This window comes from Pagrus major, chromosome 23, assembly GCF_040436345.1.
Source record: "Pagrus major chromosome 23, Pma_NU_1.0".
In the NCBI taxonomy this organism is placed as follows: domain Eukaryota; kingdom Metazoa; phylum Chordata; class Actinopteri; order Spariformes; family Sparidae; genus Pagrus; species Pagrus major.
Genome location: NC_133237.1, coordinates 647,575 through 661,271, shown reverse-complemented (window position 1 = coordinate 661,271; position 13,697 = coordinate 647,575). Strand labels below are relative to the sequence as shown.

General features: G+C 39.9%; 1 protein-coding gene across 2 annotated transcripts in view; it reads right to left on the bottom strand.

The window, feature by feature from the left end:
- The window catches only part of nbr1b (NBR1 autophagy cargo receptor b), a 66,488-nt gene extending 52,996 nt beyond the window's left edge, over positions 1–13,492 (bottom strand). For both annotated transcript variants that reach the window (XM_073493928.1, XM_073493930.1), the window contains exons 1-7: positions 13,275–13,492; positions 8,061–8,123; positions 7,231–7,249; positions 7,085–7,107; positions 6,027–6,215; positions 1,385–1,462; positions 937–1,199 (exon numbers count right to left, since the gene is read on the bottom strand). In XM_073493928.1, the coding sequence (XP_073350029.1) occupies positions 937–1,199; positions 1,385–1,462; positions 6,027–6,215; positions 7,085–7,107; positions 7,231–7,249; positions 8,061–8,123; positions 13,275–13,376 (737 nt within the window). In that variant the 5' untranslated portion in view covers positions 13,377–13,492. The remainder of the gene's footprint in view (positions 1–936; positions 1,200–1,384; positions 1,463–6,026; positions 6,216–7,084; positions 7,108–7,230; positions 7,250–8,060; positions 8,124–13,274) is intronic.
- Positions 13,493–13,697: the final 205 nt, after the last annotated feature.

Genomic DNA, 13,697 nt, shown 5'->3' with positions numbered 1-13,697 from the left:
ATATATATATATATATATATATATATATATATATATATATATATATATATATATATACATATACATATGTTTGCCAAAACATATTACTTTATAACGTGATAAAATGTCGAAGATTTGTCTTTAGTAGTGTTGAGGAAGCTAACTTTGAAAGCATGCAAACTACTGATTAAATCACACTGTAAGACGTTGAGGGACACCAAAGCTACCTGAGGGACTAATCTAGTTTGGCAAAGTACTTTGTAAAAATATGATCAAAATGACAATGTACATGAAATTATAACAAAAAAATACAAAAACTCACATGGCAGTAAAAAAAAATGCCACTCAGTTGAGTTAATGCAAACACCTCAAAAGTTCAAAAGTTTCTTTTTAAATACCCCGCTATATAGGAAAGTGCAAAGCATATCAGCTTTGTTGTTGAATACAATGTCCGTCAGTCAGACAGCTGCCTTCCTGAAACCAAACAGGATTACTCAGTAAGCCAGGTAACTTCCAGAACAGCATGCAACAATGTCTCTGAACATTGGTTGATAAAAAGAATTCATCAATAATTATGACTTTTGTCTTATTGCACCTAATATGTTTATTGTCCAAAGTTTTTTTGTAGTTTTGCTAGCTAACACATCAATGTTAAGCTTCTGTCACTTCCTGCAGATGTTTCACATTAAAAGCCCACCAGCAATCTAATGTATTATGGCCCTTGAGCTGCCGTGAGACTTTTAATGTAAAACATTTGCGCAGGAAGTGTTTCAATATTTGCCTTTCCATCTGCTTGTTTTTTATGTGCATTTTTAATATCTGCTTAAAAAAACCTGAGCAGAAGAGCTAAACATTCAAATTAAAGCCAAAAAGAAAAAAAGTTTTTATTCGTAGTTAAGAGTGACATCACTTCAGATTATTTTGCATCAATTAGCCGTCAGTGGCAGATACACATACCTGCACTGGTAACCTCCTCCAGTGGTCTGCCCCCTGCAGGAGGAGCAGGGAGGAGTGGAGGAGGATGGAGCTCCAGGCAGAGTGGAGGACGAAACCTCAGGGACCTGCTGGGCCTCCGCTCCTCCTACTGCTGCTTCCCCTCTACCTCCTCCTCCTCCTGCTGCTGCTCCTGCTGCTCCTCCCAGAGGCTTGTGGATGCAGCACTGTCCAGAGAACTCCCGGCAGATCTTCTCCACCGCCTCGCGAACCACCTGGTCCTTAAACTGGAAGGATGAAAGGGGGAGAGAGAGGGGGGAGGAAGAATAGGGGAGATTCGATGAAGTGTTTTAGTGCTTCTGTTACATCTGTTTGGTGCTTACTCATCAGTCCATGTCTCAGTCAGTCCCTCCAGCAAAACAACATAACTTGTGCTCAGAGACACGTGTTACCTCCATCAGGTTGTTCTTACCTTCTCCATGTAAGAGGTGAACCAGGCTGGAGGAGTCTTGTCTTCTTCTTTGGTCCCCTTCACTTCTTTCATGATCACCTGATCAACAGAGAGAGAGAAAATATTCATTAAGCAAAACATACATTTCAGCATCTGTATTACATTATTTTCAATGTAAATGACCATACAGGCGTGCATTATAATTTCACCAGCAACCAGCTCACATATCATTCACACTGGCAGAAATAAAATTACTGCTGAGGCAACTTTGTGTCAAATTTTTATGTGACTTTTATCATCTTTCAAACTACTCTGATGGATTTGATCATATGAACCTGCTGCACACCTGACCTGTCAACCTGCTTTCCACGGATTCAGATTCAAATTCAAATTCAAATACAATACATGCAAATTGTGGATTAATCTATTTTAAAATGCACATTTATAAGATTTAAAGGGACAGGTCTCCCCAAAATCAAAATTCCATATTCTTCCTGTAACCTGTAGTGCTATTTATCCATCTAGACTGTTTTGATGTGAGTTGTTGAGATGTCTGCCTTCCCTCTAATATAATGCCACTAAATGGTACTTAAAACGCCAAATAAATATATTTGAAAAATTCAATAGCATTGACTGTAAAAATCATGACCTGGTTACTCAAGGCAATCAAAAGACCTTGTTGTGAGCACTTTATGTATGAACTACTCTCTCCACCTTATTACTGCATCTACTCATGGACAAAAGGCTAGCTAACTAAGCTAACTAGGCTAGCTAATGTTACAGCTCAGCCAAGGAGAATGCCATTAATGTTTACATTCCCCACTGTCATGAGCAAAAGCCTCTGGTCCATGAGTAGATGCAGGTTTCTTTCTGTAAGGATCATATTGAGTAACCTGGCCATGACTTCTGAAAAGAGACATTGCTGTTGAGTGTTTTTTTAATGTATTTTTTCAGCGCTTTGAGAGCTACAAGCAAAGTTTGATCTATGTCCTGCAGATTCAAGAGAAGGCAGACATCTCTATTTATTTATTTTGGCATCATATTTTTGCATGCATAACCTAGATGTATTATTTGCCTTTACACATTAAACCAACACATATATATTTTGTTATTTTTGCATTTCCATTTAACCCTTGTCTATAACCCTGACTCATTTGTTAATCCATATTGACATATACTCAATTGAAAACAGTACAAAGACCATATAATTAATGTTTAACCTCATCCACTCATTGATTTTTGTAAATATAAGCCTACTCTGAAATTGATGCAGCAACCTGTTTCAGACAAGTCTGTACAGGGGCAACAAAAGACTGTGAAAGTTGTGAAATTCTCCATAAACACCTGCTTGGAACATTCCACGGGTAAACAGGTTCATTGGTAACAGGTATTAGTATCATGAGGCGAGGTTCAACACTTTGTCAAGCACATGATTGTATACAGGAGATTACTACATGGGCTCAGGAACTCTTTGTGAAACTGTCATCAGTAAACAGTTTGCTTGCAAATGATTGCATTCTGTTTTACACAGAGTCCAAACTTTTTTGAAATCAGTGTTGTATGAGTCCAAATTGCAACTGTCAGAAAACTTCAACACTTAGTCTTATAATGAAACCCCTGGTTCTAACCAAGAACCTGTTAAAATAAACTGACACATTACAATACTCCACTCAGGAGAATAGAAATATAGAAATGTACATGTATGAAGTCTCTGGCAATTGCAGAGTCGCTAAACACCAATTCTGATGGTGTCACTCAGAGAGAGAACAAACCAACAAGGAAGAAAAACTAGTCCTCTCTTCTTACAAGTCTCTCGTAAGCGTAACATTTCTTTTATAAGCTGATGATACGGTTATTTACTGCTTTGCACCTACTCCTGCTAAGGCTTTTGCGTTCCTCAGCATGCGTTTGATTGAGTACAAGAACAACTTTGTCAACTGCTACTCGTCCTAAATGCAGATAAAACAAAACTTCTGTTCTTTAACACTTCAAAAACAACAAGAACTGCATTGTCAAAGAAAATTCTTACACGGAATGGTCAACAAACAGAGTTAGTATCTAATTTTAAACACCTGAAGTTTTTAATTGATGACCACTTGACTTATAGGTCACATATCCAACATATTACACATTTGTGCCTGTTATTGATTTTGGAGATGTGTTGTATATAAACGCCTCTTCTCATTGTCTTCACATGCTGGTAATGCTGGTAATCTCTTACTCATCATTGTGTTATCAAAAGTGAAATGGTCTGCTTTAGGTAAACGCAGTCACCGGTACGTTTTTATTTACAAAGCCATTGTTGGCAAACTCTGTATTTACTTATTTACTCTTCTTCTTCTCTTACGTTTTAAAATTGAAATATGTAAATCACATTCTTTGTTCTCTTGACGTTTTTTGGTTTGGTGTTTCCAAAGTCTGAACTGAACTGGGAACGAAAGCTTTTAGGTTTTCGGCCCTTGCTGCATTCAACAATCTTCAGACTGAACATAAACTTCAGAATATTGTCCCACTGAACAGCTTTAAAACTCTGGTGAAATCAACTGAGTCCAGATTGTCTCAGTGCAAATGTTTTATCTGATTATTTGAGTGTGATTTTTCTGTTAATTTGCTGTTGTCAGTCTGTGTTGCTTCAATTCCTGGCCAGGTCTCCCTTGTAAAAGAGATCTGTGATCTCAATGGGACTACCCTGGTTAAATAAAGGCTAAATCAAAAAATTAAAATAAGCTGTTTTCGTACGTCAGTATGACTTGCTCTGGTCAGTTCTGCTTTTCTAGACACAACCTGCACGAATTAATACCTTCAACCTGAAGGACTGAACTGGGATGAGCCATAAAATGCCAATTAATAGGTCTTCAGGTTGAATGAAAACACTAGACATCTTAATTCTAATTAATACGTGGCAAAACGCGGTAAGAATGACAACATAAGCATGAATATTAGGACACTGCAATGTGCCCAAACTAGGGATGTAACGGTTATCAGTGTCACGGTAAACCACGGTAAAATTCCCGACGGTGAAGGTTACCGTTTAAGTTTTAATTACCATGGTAACTGCCGCGGTCGATAACCACGGTGTGGAAAACTCGCGAGATACTAAATCCAAGTCTCCCTACGCAGGCGCAGCGTGCAACATGCGCTTGTTATGTAGTGAAGAAGACATGGCGGAGGGAGGACGTGATAGTAGCGGCCCTCAAGGCATTTTTCCGCCTTCAAAGAGAACCAAATCTGAAGTCTGGGCGTATTTTGGTTATTATAAGAATGCTCAGGGACAGCTGGTCGACGATGGCAGCCCTATCTGCAGGAGCTGCAAGAAGAAAGTTGTTGCGAGGGGCATCAACACATCCAATTTACTTACTTATTTGCACGACCATCGCCCTCAACTGTTAGCTCTCTTAGCGAATGCAAGGTAAATTAACCTTAAGCTGGGGTGCATGACGTGTGTGTATGTCGAGTTTTCTCTGTCTAATTTGCTGTTGTCACTAATGTAAACTGACCAGATAGTGGTATAACTGAACGAAGTTGATCCGTGATTTGGCACGTTATCTGAACCGCTTATTAATTGTAGATTTTTCTTTTTAAAGTCGACCTAATAATTCCCCAGATATTGATGCAGAGCTGCAGTGAGGAGGATTTGAGACAAACACGTACTGGGTGGACTGAGTTAGTGAATGCAAACTGACTGAGATGACTGACTTTCATCTCAGCTCCGTTCACCGGAGCAGCGTCTACCTGTGGCTCAGCAGCCGTTAGACCAATCAGATTGACCGAGTCCATTGACAACAGACGAGCAAGCAGACAGAGACAGACAGCCAATATATATAAGTAATATCAGAAATATATAATACTTGTGGATTATTTGTAGAATAGACTATATATAAAGAATAATATAAAATGGTGAATATAACAAGTGTCTAGATAGAGATAAGAGCCAAAATAGAGTATTCATAATTAATTTAACAATAATCCTTTTTGTTTTGATCTAAAAGATTATCCAACCTGTTTCTCACAAAAGTGATATGATCTAGATTGTGAGTTTTGTGATCTGTTGGTTGCACCCTTAGTATTAAGTAACAATGACAGTAATAATTAATAATGACATTTTCTATTCATTTTTTTCACAGAGAGGGTCTGCTGGCCAATCGAGTGCTACTGCCAGTACATCTCATTCTACCTCTGTAACGCAGACATTACAGGACGCGTTTCAAAAACAGGCTGCTTATACCTTAACCCTTTTAATATATAATAAATCTATTCAAATATAAATCTTGGTGAAATTATTTCAATTTATCAGTGTATCAGTGTTTTTTCAGCATTTTGAAGACATTTTAAAAATACCGCGGTATACCGATAACCGTGATAATTTTGGTCACTATTAGCATGGTGTGAAATTTTCATACCGTTACATCCCTAGCCCAAACATTAACATTTTTATGGTATCTATGTTACTGACTCTTGTTTTGTGTGTAAGATAATTAGAACTAAAGATTTTGTTGGCTTAATACTTATATAAAATAAGCTGAAGTGATATCATTGATACCAGAGCACTCACAACGTTCTCCAAGGAATCATTATGCCTTTATCTTACTGAATCTGGGATTCAAATGCACAGTTTGTTATTTTTGCTGTTTAGAATATGAACTGCAGTGTGCTATGATCTTACCATGCCCTGTTCTGGCACCGCAGCCTGGACTTTGCGGCTGACTACCTGGGCCAAAGCGGGGCAGTGTTGTGGGGGTCTGAAGCCCCTCTTGGGCTCTGTTCCACTGGCCTTAGTGGTGGGGACCCTCGCAGGCTGTCCCCGAGTCTCGTACACGTTCATGTGCAGTCGGTTCCCCTGCCTCGCTGCACTCTGGGAAACAAGTTAACCGGTTAGTCTTACCTGCTGCCATTTTTGGATCAACATCTCAACCAAAGTTTTTTCTTCTCGTCACAAAAAAAATTCTTTGTGTGAATAGTCCTCTTCTGAATCACTGCAGGATTAGAGCATAGGTGTAGTGCTGCTGTAGTGCACCGGAACAATGAAATTCATATACATTTTATGTAGTGCCCGAAGATCGAATCATCAATCAAAGCCACTAAAAACAAATGGAAGAAGGTTGCCATATTGAAATTTTAGTTTTGTTGATTGTTTTACAAAATCAGCTCATGCACGAGGTAACATACAAGAAAACAGTCCACCTTAAAAGTACCTGATAGCTGCTGGTAGCCTTTGATGGGAGCAGTGACTTATTTTAAGTCCACTCTATGGCTTGCTAACGTTAACTAGTAGAGATGAAAAAGCAGCAAACATCCTTTCAATTAATAGTTACTCTGCTTTATAAACATGACAAAGCCAGCCTCTTAAATGTGGCCAGTTTGTGCTGCATCTACAATCGACAGATTAATCGACATTGGAAAATAAACGGTATCTGCAGTCCTAAACGCAACCTGGTAGCCCATATTTTCTTGGGTCCCATCAAGTTTGTGTCAGCAGAACTCCAAAATGCCTGCTTCTACACTGATTCTAACCAGAAAGTGAATGACTGAATTATTTTACAGCTTCAAAAATGTGGGTCTTGCATACGATTAAGTCTGAAAATTGGTCAAAAGTCATTACAATATTAACATTGTCATGTTTTTAACATTCAATGTGAGCAGAGCTAAATGTCCTCCTTTTTTCCCCATTAGTATATACAGTACAGGAAAAGTGAATAGTAGCTTAACATCAAATCAGCTTACCTTCAATGCCTCCTCATATTCCCCTGGAATATAAGCAGGAACATTAATTATTAACATAACATTAATATACAGCTCACTCTAAATCTTATAGATTGTTCTGGTTTTGTTCAACATACCATGTCTTATGACTGTTTATGGTTACTTACCTTGGCTGTTAATGGACACCTGGAGGAAGAAAAGGAAAGAGGTTTTTATGTTTAGTCATATTTATCTATCGTGACACCCCCTGGTTTTGTAGGCTACATAATATTCAGCAGACAGTAAACTGAGGGTGTAGAGCTTGGAACAAGTGGGAATTTAACAGGTTTACAGAAAGATGCCTCTGAGTTGCATTAGCCTGTATCTAATCTAAATATCTTATTTACAACACAGAGTGTAGTCCTTCAATGCATCATTCTATGAACACCACAGGTGTTGCCAGGGAAACAGTTGTGGCTTGTGAAAACTTAAGATTTTATCACAAAATGCATACAATTTTTAAAACAAAAGTTTTTGTTTTTCTGACAAGTGACCATGGTATAAGAGTGATAATATCCTCAGAGGTGTCCATAATCAGGAAGTAGTTTCTCACTAGGCATTATCCCTTACTTACACTGTATAACCACAATACCACAACATCTATTTCAGCTCTAACACTATAGTAGCAAATTACTTAAGTCATTAGATGTATCTGCATTTGCTCGGGGCTCCATCAAAACATTGAACAAATCGACAGTTCGGAAGCGTTTTAAGATTCTTGATGATGAATCACTTTATTTAAATTGTGAATTTAGTTCAAGAGTTTGTTTTTGGGGACGATGACATCATAAACGTTAACAGCAGACATTCAAAGCCTCATTTAAAAACCTCAATCGAGCGTCAAATGTAAAAAAAAAAAAAAAAGGCATTTGGTACAGCTCTATTAGCTGATATTGCCCAGCCTGTCCATTAAGTATGAAAACATCCAATGCAATAGTGACAACAGAAAGAGTCTCACCTCCTCATTCTCCTCATCAAAATATGTCAGCTGTAGACTGCAAAGGCCAAATGATCGCTTCACCTGTACACCAAACACACAGACAGACAGACAGACTGATGAGGAAAGGGGATGACGGGTCAGCTGTCCTATATGGACATAAGACATACAATGTCAGACCTTACAGTCATTTCGATGGGGATGAACTCAGTGACTAAGATGTGTGTGTGTGTGTGTGTGTGTGTGTGTGTGTGTGTGTGTGTGTGTGTGTGTGTGTGTGTGTGTGTGTATGTGTGTGTGTTGAGGGGGGATTCAGTGACAGATGCCAAGGGACGTAGTGAGCACTGTTTGTTTCTCTGTGTATATAGGAACTCAGTGGACTCAGTGGCTCGTGTTGATCCCTGCTCGGCCAGAGGAAGCTGTGTTCAGGGAGTGGGCTCTGTTCACACTCCTGCTGGCTCCTTACTGGCTGAGAGCTGGATGCTTTATCCAGATGACATTCTTCCTTCTGTGGCCCTCTGTTTCTCTTCATTGTGCTGCGACGATGAAACAGTAAGTGTTGCTTTGAGCAAAGTGTGTCAGATGAAAAAACAATAACGCTAAGCCTGTACACCAAGCCCACTTGCATCTCTCTCATTGGTAAAACAACAACTCAAAGTGAAGTCAGGAATCTGTGACTCAGCAGCACTCAGGAAATAAACTCCCCCAGGCCACTGTGACCAAGAGAGATGGACCATAAATCCAAAGGTGGAGGGCTCAGAGACCCTATTTCACCTTTTTTCTTGGCACTGGCCGTTTACAATGCCAAGGATTGAAAAGCAGGTCTTCTGGTCTTTTGCCCTCACAGTTCTCAGTGGCTCCAGGTTCATTTTAGCTCATCGGTACACTATTAGCACCATTTCAATGCAGGAAATAAACAAAAAAAACATAATCAGTCAATGACATGGCTCTCTGCCTGCTTTGTGGACAGGTTCTGGGAAATACATTTGAGCTCTGCTCAGGAGGTGACATCAAATGCAAATTGTGCAACAAGGATGACTACAACAAACATCTCTACCATCTGATATGGGGATACAACACACAGCCAAACGGAGGAAGATGAAAGAACACAAAATAAGATTGAAACTAGTCTCGAAAATGGCACTCAGTAGAGGGAATACCTCCTCCAAGTCCCAACAGTCTCCTTTACTTCAATCAAGTCAACCCAATATTAGACTCGATAGCCTTGTATCACTCTAAATCTTAAACCACCCATAAGAGCTTTACCATAATTTAAACTCAGCAGATCTAGGATCAGCATCAAATTGTACTCACTCATAGATCCCAGCCACCTAAGTACACCAGATTTTTTTTCATCAAGGGAATAAGGCATTTCCCTGAGAAATGAATGGAAATGTTGAAAGATGCCCTATCTAACAGTGTTAAAGAACCTGAGAAAAAGTTCTTGGATCCTTCCCTTCATCTGGATCCAAACCAAACGTTAATAGGGTCTATTCTGGTCACAGGACCCATCCTCCATCCATCCTTGTGTAATCCTGCTGACAAACCAACCAACAAACAATCATACTGACACAGGTGAAAACATAACTCCTCCTTGGTGGAGATATAAAGAATTGCAATTCATTCATTGGTGTAGATCAACACTGAACGCCATTATGGGTCTCCCACTGCCTTGTTCCAGCCTCAGTACTGCCCGACATAAGTCAGTCCCTTAGTAGCAGTAGTAATAGTACTAATTAATGGAGCCAAACTATATCGGTTGTAGATGAAGGTTCTCAGTCATCCAGGTCATGGTAAATCTAGGTGCTGCATCGTAGGCAACTGGACTAGTTTCAGTTTCTTGAAGACGTTTCACCTCTCATCCCAGAGGCTTCTTCAGTTCTAACTAACTGGAGGGGAGTGTCCTTACAGAGTTGTTAAGGACACGTGTGAGCTCTGAGTTTTATCATATCGGTTGTATGATAATATCTGCCAATATTGGCATATCATAGATAGATCATATTGCCGTTGTTGTCTGATATACTTGGATATGAAAACTTTTATTTTTTAGAGTATATAAAGCAGAAGAAGATGCTTGGGATAATTCATAATGATAATGATGTTACTGTTTCAGTGTACTGCTGTTTTTTGAGACAATAAAGTTTTAAACTTATTTTACTGTTAAACAGTAAAATATCTGGCCTCTGTCACATATCTTTGCCCCGAGTGTTTGAGTGATCATTGCAAAATTGCGGAATTTATTACTCCCTAATATCGGCATCAGCCTCAAAAATCAAGTGTCAGTGGGACTAATTAAGTATATCCAAAACATTGTGGTTGTAAATTAAATACCAGTGGGAATGCCCCACAATGCCATGTTCACTTATTGTTCAGACCATACTAATAAGCAACAGTCTGGAATTTCTGACAGCTATGATACGTCCCACTCTGTGGAATGAACAAAAGGAGTGTTAACAAACAAGATGGCTGCAAAGCCGACATAAATTCCAGTTACATCCGATTAAAAGCTAATGAAGCCTGTATCGTGAAGCCCCACGATACAGGGGTCAGAAGTCCCTGCAGTGGAAAAGGATCCTTTATAATTAGTGGACTCTGCTGTCCATTAACAGGAGCTGAAAGCCAAGCATATAGACATGGAATCTACATTGACAATATATTAGAGTCAAACTGTTGCACTGAAGAGCTCAGTGACTTTCAATATGTAATATTTCCAAAAAGTCAGTTGGTCAAATCCCTGCCTTGCTATATTTGCCTCGGTCCAACAGAATGTGTCATGTTTTAAGAGAAGATAAAACATTCTTCTTCTTACAGGTGAAAAGTAGCTAAAGTTCATAAGCAATCAACACACTGTTGCTCAATACACCTCTTCTGCTACAGACGAGCATGAACTGGTGTGGCCAGCAGCTAGTGGTGGCTGTTAGCTATGTGAAAGTAAGCTTTGCTGTATATGGAACATTACTGATTAAGGTTGTTGATTTTTTTTTTGTAATTTCTGCCATTGTTACAACAGCAATAGCTGAAGGTTAAATGCTAATTTAAATGTTAAATCATCAACATTACATTACTATTAAGAATGTAATTTAAAAATGTGCTACTTTGGCTCTAACGTAGCAGCCTCTCTGTCTGTAGTAGACTCTGTGGCCTCACTCAAACACTGCCAAGAACACTATCTGATTGGTTATACATCACACATAATTGCCTATCAACAGTGAACAATATGAATTTGCAAAGTAGCTAGTAACTATCAAATAAATGTAGTGGAGTGGAATTATAAAGTAGCAGAAGATGGAAATACTCAAGTACATTTCTTCAAATTTGCACTTCAACTACTAAATTACTTGAGTAATTTGTAGTCAATTACATTCCATCACTGGTTAATTCTAAATTTTGACACTAAGATTTTCATTTTTGCTGCAAATGTATATTGGTTCCAAATATCGGTTATCAGTCTCCTGGACGGAACAACTGAAATCTTGAAAAAACCTGTCGGTCAAACCCTACCCTGTACCAATCAGCACTGAGTGAGATCCAGACAACAGTTGGGTGACAGCTCAACAACAGTCCAGCTGCTTGAAATGTGTTATCCGTGGTGACTCATGGGCCACATGGTTTGGAATTGCAGCCACAGATGCAGATTGAGTACAGACTCAAGTCCACAAACACAGTCTGCCTGACCTCCTCCTTCCACACCAAGCACTCGTCTAACATGATCATGGCTAGGGATGTACCTACATGCCTCAGGTATTTGTTGTCCATTGTGTGAACACTTCATGACAAACTAGATGGTTTCTCTGTATTATGAAGGTGGTCTGTAGACAAACAGTGCAGTGCACTAATACACAGCAGACATGAAGCAGCCGAGCTTTACCAAATGAGTTCAGCCTTTTAAATATCATTCTTATCTAGGCAGCTGGAAATGACATGTGTCTTTCATTAATGAGTGTAAAAATACAAAAACAACAGAAAATAAGATTAATATATATAAATGAACTGATAAAACTTAAATGACTTCAGTTTGATTTGGGTTCACAAATCGAACAAGTGCAAATGTTATTTTTCACCTGCCATCTTCATTTGGATTACAAAAAAGGTTGCTTTTTTTTTTTAAATGGAACTTTGCCAATTTTCAACAGCTGTGTTTCACTACAGTGTTGCTAGTAAATGAAGAATGGTAAACTTCTCTCCATTTTGTCTGCACCCAGAGCCCGCCACTCTTTGACTGGCAAAATGACCAAAACACGTCATCTGGCAGATTCTAGGATTGTTGCATCAACTACAGATTGTTGTTGTGCATTTTTGTATGCCTGCGTCCACGGACACAAAGAGTTTAGATGGATCGAGCGAGAGCGGCGCCTTCTCTCCTTCTCTCTCTTGGATCGGGTGAGGGGCGTATCTCCAAACTCTGATCAAACTGAAAAACAAGGCAGTGCTGATCAAATATCAACCATGTTCACTGTCTATTTCTCCAGATTTATACAAACATATTAATATTAAACATATTTGAGTGAACTGTTTAGCTCTAATACCATATTGTTTGTTACTAGCTGGGTGCCTTACTGTTTCCTGTTTGAAAACAGACTCCAAGCCAAAACCAAGTGCTGCCCAACTTGCAGTACAGAACCCATCAGCGGGAGTTGGGGATGCACAATATGTCCATCATGCAGAATGAGGCTGCAGTCTCCCTGCTCCAGTATTTTTCCCTAAGTCAGACTTTGAATGCTGGACTTGGTTTGGTGTGATATTATACATTTACTTAAGATGAAGATAGCACTGAGCTAGCCTGTGATATGATTCCAGCTAACAGACCAGAGGAGATCATTTTAAATGGTGTATGTGTGAGTGAAAACTGATCACACCAGTTGTGTGGCTGGTAAATAGTGTTTCCATGACGACAAACCACTATAATAATCCTATAAGGAATACATCCTCCCTGTCCTCTATATGACACTCTTGTCTCTGTGCTGCTGTCAGTCTGTCACATTCTCACAGATGGAGTGTCTCAGGACACGAGCTGCATGATGCTGATAAAGCTATAGAGGATGTCTATAGCATGTCAGTAATAGCATATGGGGAGGTGGGAGGCTATTCGTCTTAAGGGATACACAACAGTCCACTGTGCCACATGAATGTCATCAATCCCAAACAGTGAATGTGTATGAAGCAGGACGGAAGCAGCAGCAGGCTGACTGTCAGCTGTGATCGCCGCTGTCTGAGAACGGGCCCGGTCATTCTTACCATGGCCTCCATCGACTCCCAGCTCTTGGTCTCGGATCCCGAAAGGAGGAAATTTTTGGAATTTCCCCTGAAATTCACCTTCAGATTGATATAGAAGTCCATGGCGTCGCCTGTCTGCGCCTTAACGCATATTACACACGACGGACACGGAGCGTTTTCCCCGACCAGCGGCGGCTATTTGGGTTAATCTCGCCAATTCGCTCCACTGTGACTTATCCGACGGGGATGAGGCGTATTTTGTGTTTACATCAGCGTCCTGGGCACGCCCACCCTGCACCATGTGTCCGGAACAACCAGCGACACTTCCGCTGGTGATGAAAAACAACAGCAGAGCTGCGCGGGAGGAGGGGGAGGGGGATAGGGGATAGGGGAAGGGAGGAGAGGAGAGGAGAGGAGGGGAGGGGAGGGGAGGAAGGGAGGGCC